This window comes from Amphibalanus amphitrite, unplaced genomic scaffold, assembly GCF_019059575.1.
Source record: "Amphibalanus amphitrite isolate SeventyFive unplaced genomic scaffold, NRLGWU_Aamphi_draft 001004F_arrow, whole genome shotgun sequence".
NCBI lineage: Eukaryota > Metazoa > Arthropoda > Thecostraca > Balanomorpha > Balanidae > Amphibalanus > Amphibalanus amphitrite.
The window spans coordinates 36,366-54,839 of record NW_024882498.1 but is presented as its reverse complement, the minus strand read 5'-3'; the positions used below and the strand labels follow the sequence as shown (position 1 = coordinate 54,839).

The following is an 18,474-nucleotide window of genomic DNA, read 5'->3' as shown; positions in this document are numbered from 1 at the left end:
TGGGACGGGACGGGACGGCCGCGTGGCACTCGGTAGGCGCGGAGAGCGAGGTGCAGGCTGACCGAGAGAGCTCCTTGGGAAGAGGAGCTGGAGGAGAATAATGAAGAGAGCTGATTTGGGAGACTGGAGTTGATGCGTGCTGAAGGCAGGATTGATACTGGCCGACCAAGACAGCTGACACTTGACAGGGAGGCGGGGTCGCGTGGACAGAGGGCTGGGCAGTTGGTCCGGACTGCGCTCTTCCTCACATCGGTTTGTGTTCCGATGTGCAGGGTTGCGAGCTCCCTAGCTCTGCGGACCGGCCGCGCAGCTCAGACGGCGTTGAACGGCGCTACGTGACGGTGCAGCCGGCCACCACTGCGGGCTGCACGAGCTGGCTCCCGGGCGGCCGGACGAACCTGGCCCGTCTGAAGCACGGCACTGAAATCTGATCAGGCCTCTGATCCACTTACCGACCGAGATCCGAGCCGGTCGGTGCCTAGGAGGAGGGAGGGGTAGACCGCCGTACTGCGAGCGGTGGGCGAACATCAACTTGTACGGTGATGCGTACCTAAATTAGCATATCTAGCATTGCATCGCCAAAAATAAAATATTTTTACTGAAAATTCATTTTAGTGGATTATATTGGTTTTATTTACAGGAGCTATTCATATTGCGATGTTTCACAAAGTTTTAATGCGAAGTTTCTAACAAGCGTCATCAGTAGGTATTGGATCAACTACCCTCTGCAATTTTTCTCTGGGCTTCCCTCATCCCTGGCTGGCCAATATTGCATCGTCTTAACCATGATTTAACAACTTGCGCAAACTTTGGTATTGAGGCTTAGCTTTTAAGTAGCCATAGATGAAGCTCTGTCTGCATCGGAGCGAAAGGTGATCATTTATTTCCGCGGCATTGTACAAGTGGGCTAACATAATTGCAGCAATTGCTTGAATTTTGTAGTTAAGAAAAACACGGAACAAACAAACGCGTCCATGCACTATTTGTTCCGTGTTTTCTACTTGTCTATCAATATATAGATAAATCTTATCTATCGCGGTAACTGGTACGCTGGCTGACGAGTCAACCTTATCTGATCCTTATAATTTGACACTTCGTGCCGGACGATCGAGCCGAGCGGACGTGCGCCAATTTTGTCTCGTGAAGACTTGGGTGTGGTCGGTGTGGTGATTTAGTGGTAGGCCGAGGATATTATAGGATTAAAATAGTTTTTTTTTTGTCTCAAGGCTATTATAATTGTTAACGTAACCTTTGGCTAGAGTTTAGACTTCTCACTTTCAAACCATTACTTGTTTGCAGTTCAGCATAAAGTAAAGTAGCATCTGCGCATAGAGGTGCCATGGAGGAAGGGGATGTTAAGAGACTTATTCAGGAAGCTGTTAAGGAGGTGACTAGTGAGATGGAGGGAGAGATGAAAAAAATCTGGGAGGAAAACAAAAAAGTGAAAGAGGAGATACAAAAACTGAAGGATGAAAACCAGACACTGAAAAAGACCCTAGCAGAACTTGACCAGGCCTTAGATGATGTGGAACAGTACAGCCGCAAGGATTCCCTGATCTTGGGAGGTGGAGGCTTTCCGCAAGCCAAAGCTGACCACTATGAGACTCCTTCTGAGACTCGTCAGCTGACCAAAGCCGTGATCGAGGAAAAACTAGGAGTAAAGCTGAAGGGACAGATATCTGCTTGCCATCGCTTAAAAAACAACAAACGTGTCATCATAAAATTCCAGGATCTGGATGACCGCAATGCGGTTTACGAATCCAAATTCAGTCAAACACAGACAGCACAGGCAAGGATCACCATCCATGAAAACCTGACAGCCAAAAGATCAAAGCAGATCCAGCAGCTGGGTGACATGTGGGAGGCTGGCCAAATCTGCAACTATCATACCAAGAACGGCGTCATCATGGCACGCAAAACCAGAGACCAGAGATACATCCCCATCCGAGCCAACATGACCAAGGACGAAATCATCCAAGCTGTGGAACAGGCCCCAAAAAGAAACAACACCCCACAGTCATCCAACCAAAACTTCCTTCGCTCCCAGACCCTGAACAACATCCCATCAGGACGAGTTGCTGAGCAGAGGGCTGACCTTGAGGAGTTTGTGGTCACTCGGAACAGGAGAGGTGGCAGGGGTGGGCGTGGTGGACCTGGACAGAGGGGCTCTGTTTAAACCACTGATGATCTTTGAAGGACTGGCACTGATTAAAAAAAAAATATCTTAGTTAACTAGCCAGCACTTGTGCTATCACTACATCTGCTCAATGTCACTTGACAGGGAATCTCTTTCAGCTGTGCCAAACCTATTCGCAACTTTGGTAAACATCATTGGAGGAAGAACTTTGGCTTAGCATATAAACAAACAATGCAATGGTTTTTCATAAATGTCCCTGGACATGCTCCCGCTCACACTGCCAGTGTGCTATTGGTGTGGCGTGGGAGCATGTGAGTGAGTGTGAGTGTGAATGAGTGAGTGAGGCTGCACGTCTGCCTGATGCAGTTAGTGCAAACAAGCCCAAACTCTACAACATAGAGCTTTTAACACAGAGCATCAGGGACATGTAAATAAATTTGAGTGCAACCACTCCTGAGCACATTGAAAATTATGGAGTTTCCACAGCAAAGACTTGCTATGGCAATAAAACAAAGTTCTGCCAAGGAGCAGACTGAGACCTGGAAAACAGGCTGAAGGACATTCCAGTTATTACCCTCCAATGTTGGTTTATCTTAGTGGCAACTGAATAAATATGTTGAGACTAACACTACAATGTTGCTCAACAGTAAGCACAGAGCAATTCCCCTGACTGAGCGATACAAGTTTTAGCTGAGTGCTGGTATAAAAGAGTATTGTAAATATTTCTAGAAGCCTATAGTTTTGCTTTTGAAATAGCTTTTCCTTCTATGATCATTCAGGTGAAATTGATGAGCTATGCCAGGGACCTGCCTGCTTCTCTTACCTCAGGATGTTCTTTAAAAATAAAAAAAACAGGCTATCCTCTGCTCACCAGCATGTCTCAAATCATCAGCCCCCCCCCCCACACACACACTGACCTACCTTAAGTCCCTTGTCCTTGCTTATGTTTAAACGTGTCTCAGCCTTCATAAATGATATAAGCAACATATCCACGACTCATTCCCAATATGATAAGGTCAGGACCAGCTGCAAATTTCATGAATGTACCAAGGTGAGAAGCCTGAACTGTTTTGAAAATAACATTTCTATCATCCATATAAACGCACGTTCAATGGTAAATAAACTTGATGAAATTGTAACATTTTTGGCACAAATAGACCAGAAGATGGCATTTGTATGCATTTCAGAGACCTGGCTCAATCCAAAAATAGAAAATAAGTTTTGCTTAGGGGATGAATATATGGCTTTCTACAAAAGCAGAGAAACTAAAGTAGGAGGGGGATCAGCAATTTTTGCTTATGACAAATATTTCACTGGCATCCAAAAGATAATACTACATGAATTCAAAACAGCAGAAGTAGTTACCTTACAGGTAACTAATGGAAACAAGCCATCTTTCCTTATTTGTCAAATTTACCGACCCCCTGATAATGAATGGGAATTTCTTCTTGAAATGGAACAGTTTCTTTCCGCCTTAACCGCACTAAACATGCTTGCATTCATTGCAGGTGACTTCAATTTTGATTTATTCTCAATTAATAATAATTCTGCAAATGAATCATTTTTTACATTGATGTGCAGTTTTGGATTTTTGCCAACTATCTCTAAAGCTACCCGCATTACCCCAACCTCAAGTACTCTTATTGATAATATCTTCACAAATGACTTGTCTAAAATAGTAGTACCAGGGGTAATTGTAACAGACCTTTCAGACCACCTTGTAATCTTTACAACTGCAAATGTTGAAAATAAAATATTAGAAAAGAAGGATAAGGAAAGAACAATATTTGATTACAATAAAATTGAACACCTGAAGGGCCACCTAATAGAGAGTCTTGATGATCTCACCACTCAAACAGATCCTGAACTGGCCTGCATACAGATTATACAAGCATACAAGGACGGCATTGCTATGTGTTCAAAAACCATAACATGCTCAAGAAAAAATAACTTCATAAAACCATGGATGACCCCAGCTATACTCTGTTCCATCAATCACAAAAACAAAATGTTTGTGAACAAACTTAAAAATCCTAATTCATACAATATAGCACAATACAACAAATATCGAAACTGTCTAAATAGGGCAATTACAAACTCAAAGAAGGCCTACTATGAAGCAGAATTTCAAAAAAACAACAGGAACCCCAAAAAGACATGGGAAACATTAAATGAACTTCTAAAACAAAAAAGTAAATGTGATATTTTGCCAGGTGAAACACTAAACAACACTGAGAATAGCGGTCAAGAAATGATGTCAATGGCTGAAAGTTTCAACAAATTTTTCACAGAAATAGGGGAAAAGTTGAAACAAAATATTCCTTGTAACAACACAAATCCCTTAGAAAATGTTCGAGAGACAGAAGGAGAAATGACTAACTTTTCTAGTGTCACTGATGATAAAGTGGAACAAATAATTAAACAGCTTAAAGATGTTGGTGCTGGAATTGATGGAATCAATTCAAAAATATTGAAACATTCTTACAAACCTATCCTTTCAAAGCTTACTTATTTCTTCAACCTATGCCTCTCAACAGGAACCTTCCCAGATCCCTTAAAAATAGCATCTGTGAAGCCAATATTCAAAAGTGGAGATCATAATAGCTTATCTAACTACAGACCAATAAGCATTTTGCCAATAATTTCAAAAATATTAGAGAAGGTTATCCACTACCAACTGACAGACTTTGCAACAAGCAGACACATTCTCTCAGACAATCAATTTGGATTCAGGAAAAATAACTCTACCTACATGCCAGTCATGCTTATTCAAGACTACATAACTGAAGCACTGGAAACTAATAACATTATAGCAGGTGTCTTTCTTGACCTTTCAAAAGCATTTGACACTGTAGAACACCAAATACTACTAGAAAAGTTAAACAAAATGGGTTTTCGAGGAAATATTCTAAAAACAATCAAATCATACTTAACAAACAGATTTCAAGTGGTACAGATAGAAGGGGTCAAGTCAACTGAACGAGAAATAAAAATAGGAGTGCCGCAGGGGTCAATTCTTGGACCACTCCTCTTCATTCTATACTTAAATGACATTGCAAATCTTCCAATTGAAGGGCAAATTATGTTGTATGCAGATGATACTGCAATATTTTTCAAACATAAAAACAGAGAAACACTTCAAGAAATAACAAATGCAGCCCTGTCAAAAATATCTGAATGGCTAGAAGCAAACTACCTCACAGTGAACCCATCAAAAACATTTCTCCAAGTATATTCAAAACGGAGAACTGCTGAAAAGTTAAACATTTACATTAGAAACACAGCAGTAGTTGAAATGAAAACAGTGAAATATTTAGGAATCCTTATTGACTCTGACCTCAAATTCACATCTCATATCAGTAGCATATGTAAAATTATCAGCAGAAACATTGGAATGATTGCAAGAGCTAGACGCTTTATCCCAAAACAGCAGCTCATTCAATTATATTATTCTTTGATTTTTCCTTATATCAACTACTGCTGTTTCATTTGGGGTTCCAACTATGAAAACCACCTTCAAAGGCTGGTAATTCTGCAAAAAAGGTTCATGAGACTAATTGAAGGTATTTTCCCACCACAAAGTGCTACCCCAATATTTAAAAAATATAGTATTCTTAAAATTAAAGACGTAGCCAAACTTCAAATAATGCTTATCATGCATAAGTACATAATGCAGGAATTACCAGTCTCTGTAAGACGATTACTTCATCTTTCAACTGACCCTATCCATCAGACAAGAAATATCCATCATTTTCAACCTGTTTTTTCAACAAAAAATTACAGGCTCTACTCATTTCCTTGCATCGGACCCAAACTCTGGAATGACTTAATAGCTAAAGATCTTCTATTAGAAGAAGTACCTCAATCGAAAAACACTTTCAAAAAATATGTAAAGAATATCTTACTTAGTGAGTACTAAGCAAAAGTACTTATCAAAAGATTAAGTGAAGTATTAGCAAAAGTATTAGTTAAGTAATCCTGGGTACTAAGTATCCTCGTAAATATACCTATAAATGAATATGAAAATACCTATGTTAAATCTTACAATAAGAAAAACAACAAGAACATGATAATAAATAGCAATACATACCTAAATAGCGTAATACACACGCTTACCTAGTACTTTTCATACAAAGTGCTTAACATCTCGACAAGTGGCCCAATAATAAATGGACATATTGGTGCATTTATTATTGGGCTAGGCTGACAATGATGTGTTGATAATGTAACCTACCTTTATGATTATCAACACAGGAGATACGTCCCCACTCAAATGGAACGCCGGACTTGAAGGGGTCCATCAGCAACAAGCCCTGCTTAGCTGGTGGGCCCTAGAAAGTCTGGCTGTTGACCTGCGCTCGAATTGACCAGAAATGTTTCCCCACTGGATTGCCATTTGCTGATTTTTCTTCTAGGAGTGAAAGGCTGAATGCACTCTACTAACCAATTATGTATGCATGTATGAATGACTTCTTTCTTAGATGTAGTAGAACAGTCATCTGCTGCTTTCAGCAATGACTACTTTGGCTCTCTTTATTTATTAACCGGTTCCCGCACTTCTTTTGCTTACTTTGTTTTTTTTTTCAATTTTCCTAGCTGGGAGTGCCGCGACTTATCCTTTTTTATTTTTGTCTGGTGTTAACGTAAGGTGCTGTGAGTCGCTGGGCTGAGGGTGGGGGCACTCCTGGTCACCTAATAATGGGTGGCGGAGTAGTTCGAAAAAAAAAAATATACATTTGTAGTTAAGATACAGAAGTGGTGCCTAGTGAGATCCATACAACCTCATGGTCTCATCCGTCAGAGGTATCGTCCCAAAGCTGTCCTAATTCCTCCATTTTATTGCGAACAAGAGTTCCTTTCCCAAATATGCAACCACACACTACACAGCATGCAGCGGGTCACGCCGAAACTGGCACGCGCCACGCCGTCTGACTTGTAGTTCTGGACTTCGAGTACCTAGAGTACGCTCTCTACCGCAGCCAGACTGGCACCGTGAGCTGACCTTCCCAGCCCTTCTCTCTGAGTGACTGATGGTGCGTTCTGGATCATCTGTGCTCTCGTCTGTGACAGCTACTGTTCTGTGCTCTGTGTTCTGTGTTCTGACCCCCACCCTGCACCCCTGCAGTGTCACGGCCGTGGTCCTCGCCGAGCTCCGGTCCTGGAGCTCACGGAAAACGAGGAGCGACTCGCGCTCACCGAATACCAAAACGAAGACAACCTGGACGACCTGAGTGACAGCGAAGAGCATCTAGTTGTGTTCGACACACGGACTTAGCGCTTGGTTTCCTGGGCGTCGGCCGGTGCTCGGTCTTGATGCTGCCTCTAACGAGAGTATTTTTGTACAGCATCTTGTGTGCCATACCCGACCTTGGCGTGGGTTGAGAGGTCGGCTTCGCTATCAACAGTTAGCTCTTATCTAGCATTTTCTGTGATGGAACCTGTGAAGACTCATCGAAGTTGCATTTGTGATGCACTGTGGTTCTCGTTTTGAATTCGCCAGAGTGCTGCTTTTCATCGTGGTTGATGTTGATCCTTGTCTAAACTTTTTTTTGTTATTCTGATATGAAAAGGTGCTCAGAAGGGCGGAATGCATTCCATCGAAACTTTCCGATGCTGGGGAAATATGCCGCTCACGCATTCGCTGAAGCTCTTATCGGAGCGGTAATGCATAATCTAGCCAGCCGGGTTTATTGAATAATGGATGATGATGCCGCTCTCAGTTTGTTGGTTGGCCTCGTCGATGATGTCTTTGATGCGTATCGGTCTGTGTTGTTTGCAATGTGGAGTGCCGAATGTCGCTGCGTGAAAGAGAATCGAAGTGGTTTTAATGATGTTTCGGAATGCTTGATTTGATTAGACCAACGTGTGCTGCCCGCTTGCACTTATATATCCCACCGAGTCCGGCACTGTGCCGCTCTTTGACGCTGGTCACGCATGATGGTGCGTGTTGTGATGTGGCATTGACGAATGATCCTTAATTATCCTGTGTTCTTAGAAGTGCCATATTCGCCGATATGTCTTGATCTGACAGGTGCTGAATGTTCAGCCGCTCCCCGTCTCCCTCTACGTCTCTCTGTCTCCTCTCGGTGTCTCTCTGTCTCCCTCTGCGTCTCTCTGTCTCCCTCTGCGTCTCCCCGTCTCCCTCTGCCTCTCTGTCTCCCTCTGCGTCCCTCTGTCTCCTCTCGGTGTCTCTCTGTCTCCCTCTGCGTCTCTGTCTCCTCTCGGCGTCTCCGTCTCCCCCGCTCTGTCGCCCTCTGCGTCTCTGTCTCCCCTCTGCGTCTCTCCGTCTCCCCTGCTCTGTCTCCCAGTGAGCGGCTTACTGTGAGCACCCGCCGCCTATCCCGATGATTGCGTCTGTCCGAGAAGGATAGATTTGCCGGCCGGCCGGCCAGGTGAACGGTAATGCTCAGATTACCTGCCCGGGGCGGCCGCCGCGCGGACGGACGCCTCATGTGTGCGCCGGCCTCGGCTTCGATCACAGCGATCGTGTGCCCGGCCGTACCACTCGTGCGTCCTTGGTGAATCGTCGGGGCCAGTGTCGTATCTATATGTATTGTGACGTGAATGGAATACTGTTCTCATGGGAAACTATATACGCTGAATATATGCGTTGTGATTAGTTGTTTGATTAGCTGAGGAGGATAAGCGAGAAGTGAATGCAATTTACGTTGGCGGACTCCGAGATCAGCCACCATTCTTAAAATTGTTTCCCATACTTATCAAATCACTATTTCCTCTCCAGACTGCTTATGCTGTGGTGAAAACATTACTTTTGCTGCGTCAATCTTGGATGGATGATTTTCAGAGGATTTTGAAGTACGCTTTAGATGAGATATGAATATTTTCCTACCCTCTCCGGGACCGAGAGATGCATCTCCAATTTATGGTATTTCTCGTGGTATTCCTCAGCCATGACCTCGCGTACCACGCATATCTACCTACATTTCGCGATGGTGGCTTCTTTTTTGTGATTGTCACACTCAACCTACACTAGATCCAGTATCAATGGAACAAGAATGTTATTGGCTATCGAGCTCCAGGCCAATGCTGAAAATATACAGCATCCATATGTTCATGTCAGCATAGGTATCATAAGTTAAATGACTACGGCGGAAATTGCGATGCAGATGGTAAATGGCTTGGACACAAACACAAGTTGAAACGATTCATTCCACAGCTGTGGTTGGTATTCGAGGAATTTCGAGCATCAAGTGTGAGTTGGAAGATGCTATCAGCAATGATATTTTGGTGCCGGAATTTCGTCCTGGTCCGGACGTTGCCGTGTGTCCATGTTTCCAGCGCTGCACACTGCATGCGGTTGTCGTGCTGGCAATCCCCGTCAAAAACCATTTATACCTTTCCCCTATTTTTCAGTATATCTGGCAACATGGAAAAACAGCAGTCAGCTAGGTCACCCGTTAAACATAGCTTATGTTGCATGAATTCCTGAAAATTATGATTAAATTGTTTACCCAAGAAGCAATAAATTGTTTACCCAAGAAGCAAACCATTATCCGGTTCACTATGCTACGATCACCCAATACTCGAGGATCTTCTACTCTACAATATTGTATCACGATGCATTGCCATCAGTCGTCTGCCGTAGAGGATTATACCTATTTCGGTATCTGTTGCACCCCTGCTGTGATGACGGCCGCTGCTGGTGGTATCGTTTCTCGGCGACCAGCCAGCAGTCACGGCGGTGCAGCATTACGCCGTTTCCTGTAGCTCCCGCGGAGAATGCAGCGCCTCCCGGCTCCCATTGAGCCGCGCATTCCGGCCGCTCGGGGGTCGTGGTTCTCACCGGGGCCCATTGTTCCCAGCTGCCATGGCACCGACAAAGAAGGCGGGCATAGAACTAGCCACATATAGCCCTATGTGTGCGCTAGGCAAGGCTCGGGACGGAGATAGAACATGTGCGAGAATAAGTAATTATCGACGGTCGTTCGGTTATCCTCACACCGCTTGCGACTGCACCACCGCCACCTCGGCCGCTACCATGCCCCTGAAGCCACCGCCTCCGCCGCCTCTATCCCGCCGCCGCTACATCCGCCACCGCCGCCGCTAGGCCGCCGTCTGACCACCTCCCTAACGAGCACGCTAACGACTAACGAGCACAAGTGGCCTGATCCCGCCCGGAACACACCGCCACCGCCGGCCTCATCCGTCGCTGGCTCACGTGCAGAGACAGGCAGACAGATAGACAGACACAGGAAGTCCCTCCGCCCTTCCCTGTGCGCCGCACGTGCAGAGACAGATAGACAGACAGGGAAACTTCCTGATTTGTCCCTGTGCGCACGTGCACAGACAGACAGACAGACAGACGAACAAGCAGAGAGAGAGAGAGAGAGAGAGAGAGAGAGAGAGAGAGAGAGAGAGAGAGAGAGAGAGAGAGAGAGAGAGAGAGAGAGAGAAAGAGAGAGAGAGAGAGAGAGAGAGAGAGAGAGAGAGAGAGAGAGAGAGAGAGAGAGAGAGAGAGAGAGAGAGAGAGAGAGAGAGAGAGAAGGGGGAAGACCCACGCACACGACTCTGCGGCGACGGTGGCTGAGGAGGCACGCCGGTACAATCTGCCGCTGATGACTGCCGTCAATGGCCCACATTAGTCAGCGGCGCGTCGGCGGCCGGCCCCAGGCCAGATCGCCACTGTCCTGATTGCCCCCGGCACCCGGCCAAATCAACAAGTCGGCCGGTCACGTGCCGCCGACAAATGACCCACAGACACGACGGCCCACTGAGCACGTAGTCGTCTCCCTCTCGGCTCTCCCCCTCTCTCCCTCACTGGCGGATCCAGAGAGACGGTGTTGGACGCTGCTGGGGGAGGTGTCATACCTCAAAAAGACTTCTCTAAATTCCAAACACTAATCGGATTTCGATTTCTCAGCACTGCTGCGCAGATAAACACAATTTTCCTCATAAAAGTCGTTCACTTTTAGTTTTATTGTCGAAAAACCGCAAATTTGTTGTCGATTTCAGACGCTGTGTGTGGGGGAGAGGCATTTGCCCCAAATGCCCCACCCCTGAATCCGCCAGGGAGTGGGGGCAGTTGGATCTCTCTCTCTCTCTCTCTCTCTCTCTCTCTCTCTCTCTCTCTCTCTCTCTCTCTCTCTCTCTCTCTCTCTCTCTCTCTCTCTCTCTCTCTCTCTCTCTCTCTCTCTCTCTCTCTCTCTCTCTCTCCCTCTGTCTATCTCTCTCTGTCCGTCTAACAACAACAAAATCAAAATCGTGCTTACTGGGACAGTCGTCACGGCTGTGCTGTGAGCTGGCGACTCGTAACTTGTAGGTAGGCTGTGCCGCATCACAGGCGGGTGCTGCGGCACAGTATACCAGGGCAGTAATACTGCGGAGCCCGACGCGTGCGCTGTGCTGCGTTCTTCTCGTCACAAATGAATTAATTAACTTTGTGCGTGAAGTCAGTAGCTTTTGATGCCTGTGCGACGCAACGGCCGACAGTCAGAGTCGGGCAGGTTGTACGGAAAAATGTTATTTTAAGGGAGTTAGGCTGAGAAGAGCTCCCGTGCGGATCACTGGTCCCGCAAACTCTTCTTCCCTTTCCGCTTCCCTCTCTCTCTCTCTCTCTCTCTCTCTCTCTCTCTCTCTCTCTCTCTCTCTCTCTCTCTCTCTCTCTCTCTCTCTCTCTCTCTCTCTCTCTCTCTCTCTCTCTCTCTCTCTCTCTCTCTCTCTCTCTCTCTCTCTCTCTCTCTCTCTCCGCACGGGTTTTCCCGAGTAGTCCGGCGCTGTGGTTCGTCCCCACCCCTCCCGCCGTCGGCGTCGCTGTTAATGGTGCCCCGGGGTCTCTCCGCGCGGAGGACAGCGGCGACGGGGACGCCTGACCGACACCATTAGTGGAATGGACCGCCGCAGAATAGACTGACAGACGGTGGCGCAGTAGCAAGTGCTGGTTTGGCGACAACTGCCCTGAATAATCAGATGAGGTTGAAAGCAATCAGAAACGTGGTTGTCTTTTATTCCAGCGCTTCTACGATTTGCTGGTAACTGGTTAAGGTATGAAACTGTGAAATTTTACGCAGCTACTGATATCAAAAAGTTGGTTTTACCCGTCTCAAAAAATTAAAACGTGCAGTTGACGTTGGCTGACATTGGCTGACGTACAAGTCTCGAGTCGGAGCGGTTACCGGAGCATGGGTGCCGTCTATAGGTAAGTATGTCGGAGCAGGCAGCTCAAACGCACCTCAGACGCGAGTGTCAAAGTTGTGCCGCTTACAATGCATAAGCCCTGCAATACATACCTATGAGGCTAGTTGCGTTAAACTTGGTCGTGTTGTTAGGTACCCATCGGTAGGTACGTGTTGTTAGGTACCCATTTACAAGTGTAGCGGTTGAGCTTCTACTGCACGTGCCCACGTCTAGGTTGTTAACGTCTACCTCTCAAGAAGGGCTAGGCCGATCACGCTCAAAGCCAGTGCGCCGCCTAGGACTTGTTAGCTGGGTAATCCTTACGATGCGCAAGTCGGGCGGGTGCGAAGAATCTACCCAACTGTATTGCATCCTCAATAACCCGCTCTGGGCCGATACTTGACGTCCCCTTTGCCGGGCCGGGGAGGTTTGAACATCCCCGTCTGACTCGGCTCCTGGGCCACGTAGCGATACACGGTAAGAACTAAGAAGCGTTCGAAGAGCGTCAAACATCATGAAGAAAGTAATCCAGTGAGTATTATTTAGTTAAGGTCAAAGATCAGGTCAGTAGAGGTCATCAAAGGTCAAATTTTGTCCATAATAAAACTTTTGGCAATTCGAGGCATAACCCTGGGACGAATAGAACTACAGCACCGCGGAAAAACGCAGTCGATAGCCCTTTTAAAACACTTTCTGAATGGTTAAGAACCCAATGGTTTAGCTGACAAAAAAGCTTAAATCTAAGTTTTCCAAAAACGAAGGTGCTCTGCGCCGCCGTCCTTTTGTGATACCTGAGAACAAACTGCATGGAGGTGCCTGAACAGTGCCGCCCAGCTCAGTATAAAGCATATTATATAGTTGACGCCTTTCTCAAATGAGTTAACGTTGGGATTCTTGCATGAAATATCTATATTACTATTTGTGGTGACGTAGTTTCTGTCTATTACGAAGGTCGCGACATGGTGCTACGTAGCGCGGGTTACAGGTCACACCGTTGCACCTACCGCGCTGAAGTTTGCGCAACTCATAGAACAAGGATGGACAACGTGCCTTTGATGGGTCTCAGCTCGATCGGATCGATAGCGAGCGCGTGGCGCGTGCCCAAAAAGTGCAAATTCGCGTCATAGACTTTACATGTATTAATCGGCTGGCAAAAACGGGCGAAAACAGCCAAATTTGCCCGACACGGGTCCGGTCCCGGTGCAATATCTCGGTAACCGTGGGCCCGACCGGTACGGGGAAAACAGCATCGTGTAGAGAATCGAACGGGCTATCGAATGGTGTGCGGTGCAGGGGTTGGCACGCGCCACGTGCACCGGGGAGGACACTTTCTTTTGAAAAATGGACGTTTTGGACGGATTTTGGAATTTATATTAATTTCAGGTGATCGTCAGACGGAATGAGTTGAAACAGCGCCTATTAGCAATAAAAATGTACCGTCTCTCATGGAAAAATTGTGAAAAGCGAATTGATCAAAACCAATGTGGAAAAAATCGCTGAATTAAATGGTATTTGTCCAAAATGTGCCACTAAATAATTACACGGATTTTGCTGCTTAACCTGATACGCTTGACAACTGAAAATGCTATCATTAGAAAGAGCTTTAAATTCTCTCCAAGATCCAATCATCACGTTTGCATGACAAGCAACAGTATTCTTAAAAAATATAAATGTTTCGAACCTCTGCAAAACGATTTTTAGCGAAAATTATCTACAGGGTGATTTTTTTTACTTGTTAAAAAGTAATGAGGTCTAATGGCATTAAAATATAAATATATATTGCATAATATAAATATATATAAATTAAAATATAAATATATATATTAAAATATAAAAATATATTATATACCAGGATGACAAGCATTCTGGGACATTTTGATTTCATGCAGACAAGATGTGAAGGAACGTCCGTCGTGTATTTTACTTGTGCTTGAAGTTACTTGTTACTTGTTGCTTGAAGTTACTTTTACTTGACTCTCTCACCGACACGAATCAGCCCGCTTGAGCACGTGTTGAACAGCACCGTGGACTCCTAGACGCTTTAGGCGGACTGAAAAGGCTCCTATCACCCAGTTTTAGCTCTGCCAGATATTTCCAATGTTTTCTTGTTATATCTGCCATAGCTGGGTCCAAAAACTAGAAGTATATGAAGGGCAGGTCGAGGATTTCGATACTGGCGGCCCTGGTGGTGTCTGATTCGCTGTTTTTCTTTCTCCCTGAAGACTGATTCTTCAGAGGCTGCACATACGCCAGATGGACCGTTTGAAGGTTATTTATGACTGCAAGCTTGTTCGTGCATTATTTAACGTCTTTCTGGGATATCTCCTCGATGATCGCATGCTTCGAACTGCCTCAATGCTTCAAAATCATCGTTTGTGTCGTTCCTTACTGAACGGCGGTGGACCATGCGTGCCCGATTGGTGGGACATTTTCAGGCACCATTGGGGCCGAGGCCTTCGGTTAAAAGGGACAAATCAAGGCTATAGAACTCCAGGTAAGGACACCAGCCGTTTGACCTTGAACGCCGCCGGCCGGCCGATGACGTCATTGGAGGCAAGCCGGCTCGGCGGACACACAGGGCGAATGCATAACGAGGGGCGTTGGAACGTTGCGGGAGCCAGGGAGATATTTTAAAGTGGTTGCATACCACAATTGTTTGTTGATTGATCTACAGACCTCAACATCCTTTTACATCCTTTTAAACCTCGATGCATCCTAGGCCTGGATGGTGCGTACATTCGTGGAACGATCACCCCGTCCGACGTCCGTGGTCGAAGCTGTCATAGTATTTAAGACACTAAGACGGGTGCAATAACGGCGATCCGATCCCGTCTCTGGCGAATTTAGAGGGGTCGTAAGGACCCAGGCCGAATCTGACCGTCTATTTTTAGGGAAACGGGGTGGGTGAATTGACAACCGATGGCTTAAGAGATGATGAGAAGGGATCCCGTCGTCGATTGTTGTTTGACAGACAACACATGTTGTACTGGGCGTATGACCATCAGAGGTAATGCCTGAACGTAGGCAAGCATAATTGGTCTGTTATATTGTTTAGGAATATAAAATGGTAATGGAGATCATTGAGGATATGATCTCTACATTACGGGAATTCACTAATTACTACGGCCCATAGGGGCACCGCCGGAGCTGTTGTTTTGCCATCGGTCCCAGGCAACTCCAGGGAGCTGCAGTACCCGGCGGCCAAAGCGGCCACCTCGTCGACTCGCAGGCAGGGGCGTCGACACCGGTCCGACTTTTCCGACTAGTCGGACCACTTTTTCGACTAGGCGGTGCCCTGCTGTGGCTCGCGGGGGCCCCTGCTGCAGACCGCGGGGGCCCTGCTGCGCCTCTGGGGCCCTGCTAGACACCGCGGGGCCCTGCTGCGGCCCGCGGGGTCCCCTTCTGCGGCCGCGGGGGGCCCCTGTTGGGGCTCTCGGGGGCCCTCCTGCGGCCACGGGGGCCCCTGCCAGGGGCCCCTGCTGCGGCCACGGGGGCCCCTGGGGCCTCCACCGGTGGGGGCCCCCCGAGAAAAAGTCGGACCAGTTTTCCTTACGCGTCGACGCCCCTGCTCGCAGGTCCTCTGGGATTCCGTGATGCTTTAGGGCTTCACCCACAGAAGCACGGGCATAGCAGTAGGATGTGGGGCTAGGTGTCTGTCCACCTCTTCATTTAAAGGAAGACTGCCACCTTCAAAAAGTTTTCTCAGATCGGCCTATGATTTATTGCCTGGACAAAACAAAATTTTAGAATTCACCTGACAAAGTATCATCACGTGAATCGCGAAAAAAAATTGTCAATTATCATACAATTATCAATCGGTTAATGTCTAGCGACAATGTTTACACATCACTAGACTTCAAGGTCATAAGATTATTACATTTTATTTGAAAAAGTAAGGTATTTTATGATTTACTTATATATGATTTCATAAGAAATTGGCCATGTTTAATTTATTTTGCATTTAAGTTCGTAAAACATTTAAAAATCATGGCTCATTTGGAATGGGTCTAGCCCATGTTAAACCCCATTTCCCACACTTTTTTGTAAAAAATGAAGTACTGAATATATAAGTTTAACTTTTATTTTGACACTCCAAAATTCTTCTCTGATCTCGAAACAATCAAAGTTTTGACATATATTTACCAAAAGATAAGAAAATTCATGTTTCAAAGTTATCGCTAAACAGTAGAGATGTCGGTTTTCTTGGACTAAAAAAATGGCATCAAACTGAACTTTGGTCTCCGATTTCTCGCAAACGGGTTCGAATTTCGGAAAACCGACTTCAGTCTGGGACATAGGTGGCTCAGCTCTAGTGAAAACCGTTTTGTGGAAAAAAGGTGGCAGTCTACCTTTAAAGAACAACGTGTACAGCGCCTGGTCCTGCCGAAGCTCGGTATCGACCGTGACTTATTCACAACTGGCGGATCCAGGAAGCGGTATTGGACACTGCGGGGGCTTACCCCAAAAAGGTTTCTCGGGATTAATTTTAAAAAAAAACTCGGATTTCGATTCCTTGCGCACTGCTGTGCGGTGTGATTAACCAACATTTCCTCAGAAAAGTTGTGCAGTATTCATTTATTCTCGAAAATCGATTTCGGGCGCTGCCCTGGTTGTTGGGGAAGACATTTGCCCCAATTGCCTTCCCCTGGATCCGCCAGTGGCCGTTGCCCCACTCCGAGCTTGACTAAAGACGTCTTCAAACCTCACCAGAAACCGATGGTAAGGTGAATTTAAATCCAATAACTCATCTCTGTCTGCCCGCCTAAATATACTACACATGGTACAGCACCGGCCGATCGTGATATTTTCGCCGATCGTGATATTTTCGGCTTTCCCCATCCCAAGCTCGATTAGAAACGTTCTCCTTCCCCACCCGATTGCTGATGTCAATTCAAATTCAATGCCTCATCTCTGTCTGCCCGACCATAACCCATTCATTGCACACCGTTCAGCGCCCGGCCCCGCCAGAAGTATCCTAGTAGAGATGCCCCAAATTTGCAATTTCATTACCCGCCCCGCCCCGCAGCTACCCCTTGCCCAACCACAACTACCCGCAAGCTGATTTTGGCTGAGCCGAACCCGCAAAAAACCCGCAATCTTAAAAACATACTTTTGCAAGAAAAAAAATACAGCTGAGTCAATGCTAGAGCTATATAAACCTTACTTGCTTCATTGCTGTGCAGAAAAAGACAGCCAAACAAATAGTAAGGACTTGAAATTGCTATGCTAAGTCCTCAGGAAGTGCACACTGGATAGTGGAAAATGAATAATGCATCAATACATTTGAAATTCCTTTCTGAAGAGTTCAGTAAAATCTTTCTCTCACCTTACCCTTCAGCATTGGCTGAGGATCAAAATTTCACTCTGGCTCCCTCTCAATGTTAGGCCTCTGGAAAATGATATTGTTATCAAAATGAATGTTGATATAAAAAGATATGCGATTTCCAGTTAAAAATAAATAGTGACACAGTGAATAATGAGTATCCAGTCGATCTACACATAAAACAAATCATGCAAAATCCCAGCAAAAACCAACTATAATAACATACATGGCCTTGCAACTAACCACCAATGAACCACGCATTTCTGGAAACATGCGTCAGAAGCGTCACCAACAGCTGATGGAATGTTACAGCGACTAAATTATTGCGGCCGTAGTTAGTCGAACTTGTTGCGAAAACACTGTTGTATAATGCATATTCATGTGCCATTCTGATTAAATTATTTTACACAACAGCTAAAGTTTTACAATTCAGAGGTTAATCACCGGTTTAGAAATAAAGAGACAGTAAATGCTAAATTAAATGTAATGATTTTATAGATGGTCTTGGTAATGCTCTCCGGCCGGTCATCTGTCGGCATACAAATGATAAGGACGTAAAAAGACAAAAGAAATAAATGCGACCAGCTACGTGGTTTTGTAACATGTATAACTGCTATTTTGAGGCATTCAAAAACCAAGACAGAAAAACTGATTGAAAATTATTGCGTCATCAATGACAGCTTTCCTTCGCCTCAGAGACCAAAATTGACTCAGTCAAATGCCAATCCTTGTCAGAATGTCGGAAGTGCGCCAGTATTGTATTGCGTTATGTTTGGGCCGGCCAGTCTATATTTTGATTTTTTGTAAGGGTAATTGGTGTGTTATTTTCGTAATATAGGGTGGAACAGAACATAGAGTAGGATAGGTAATCAATGAATTT

The 18,474-nt window shown here is 45.6% G+C and overlaps 1 protein-coding gene across 3 annotated transcripts in view; it reads left to right on the top strand.

Annotated features, from left to right (window-relative positions):
• LOC122369072 (furin-like protease 2) overlaps window positions 1-8,756 on the top strand; it is an 84,960-nt gene extending 76,204 nt beyond the window's left edge. For 2 of the 3 annotated variants that reach the window (XM_043343456.1, XM_043343457.1), the window contains exon 24: window positions 7,263-8,756. In XM_043343456.1, the coding sequence (XP_043199391.1) occupies window positions 7,263-7,412 (150 nt within the window). In that variant the 3' untranslated portion in view covers window positions 7,413-8,756. The remainder of the gene's footprint in view (window positions 1-7,262) is intronic. The other variant, XR_006254348.1, reaches the window with a different exon arrangement.
• Window positions 8,757-18,474: the final 9,718 nt, after the last annotated feature.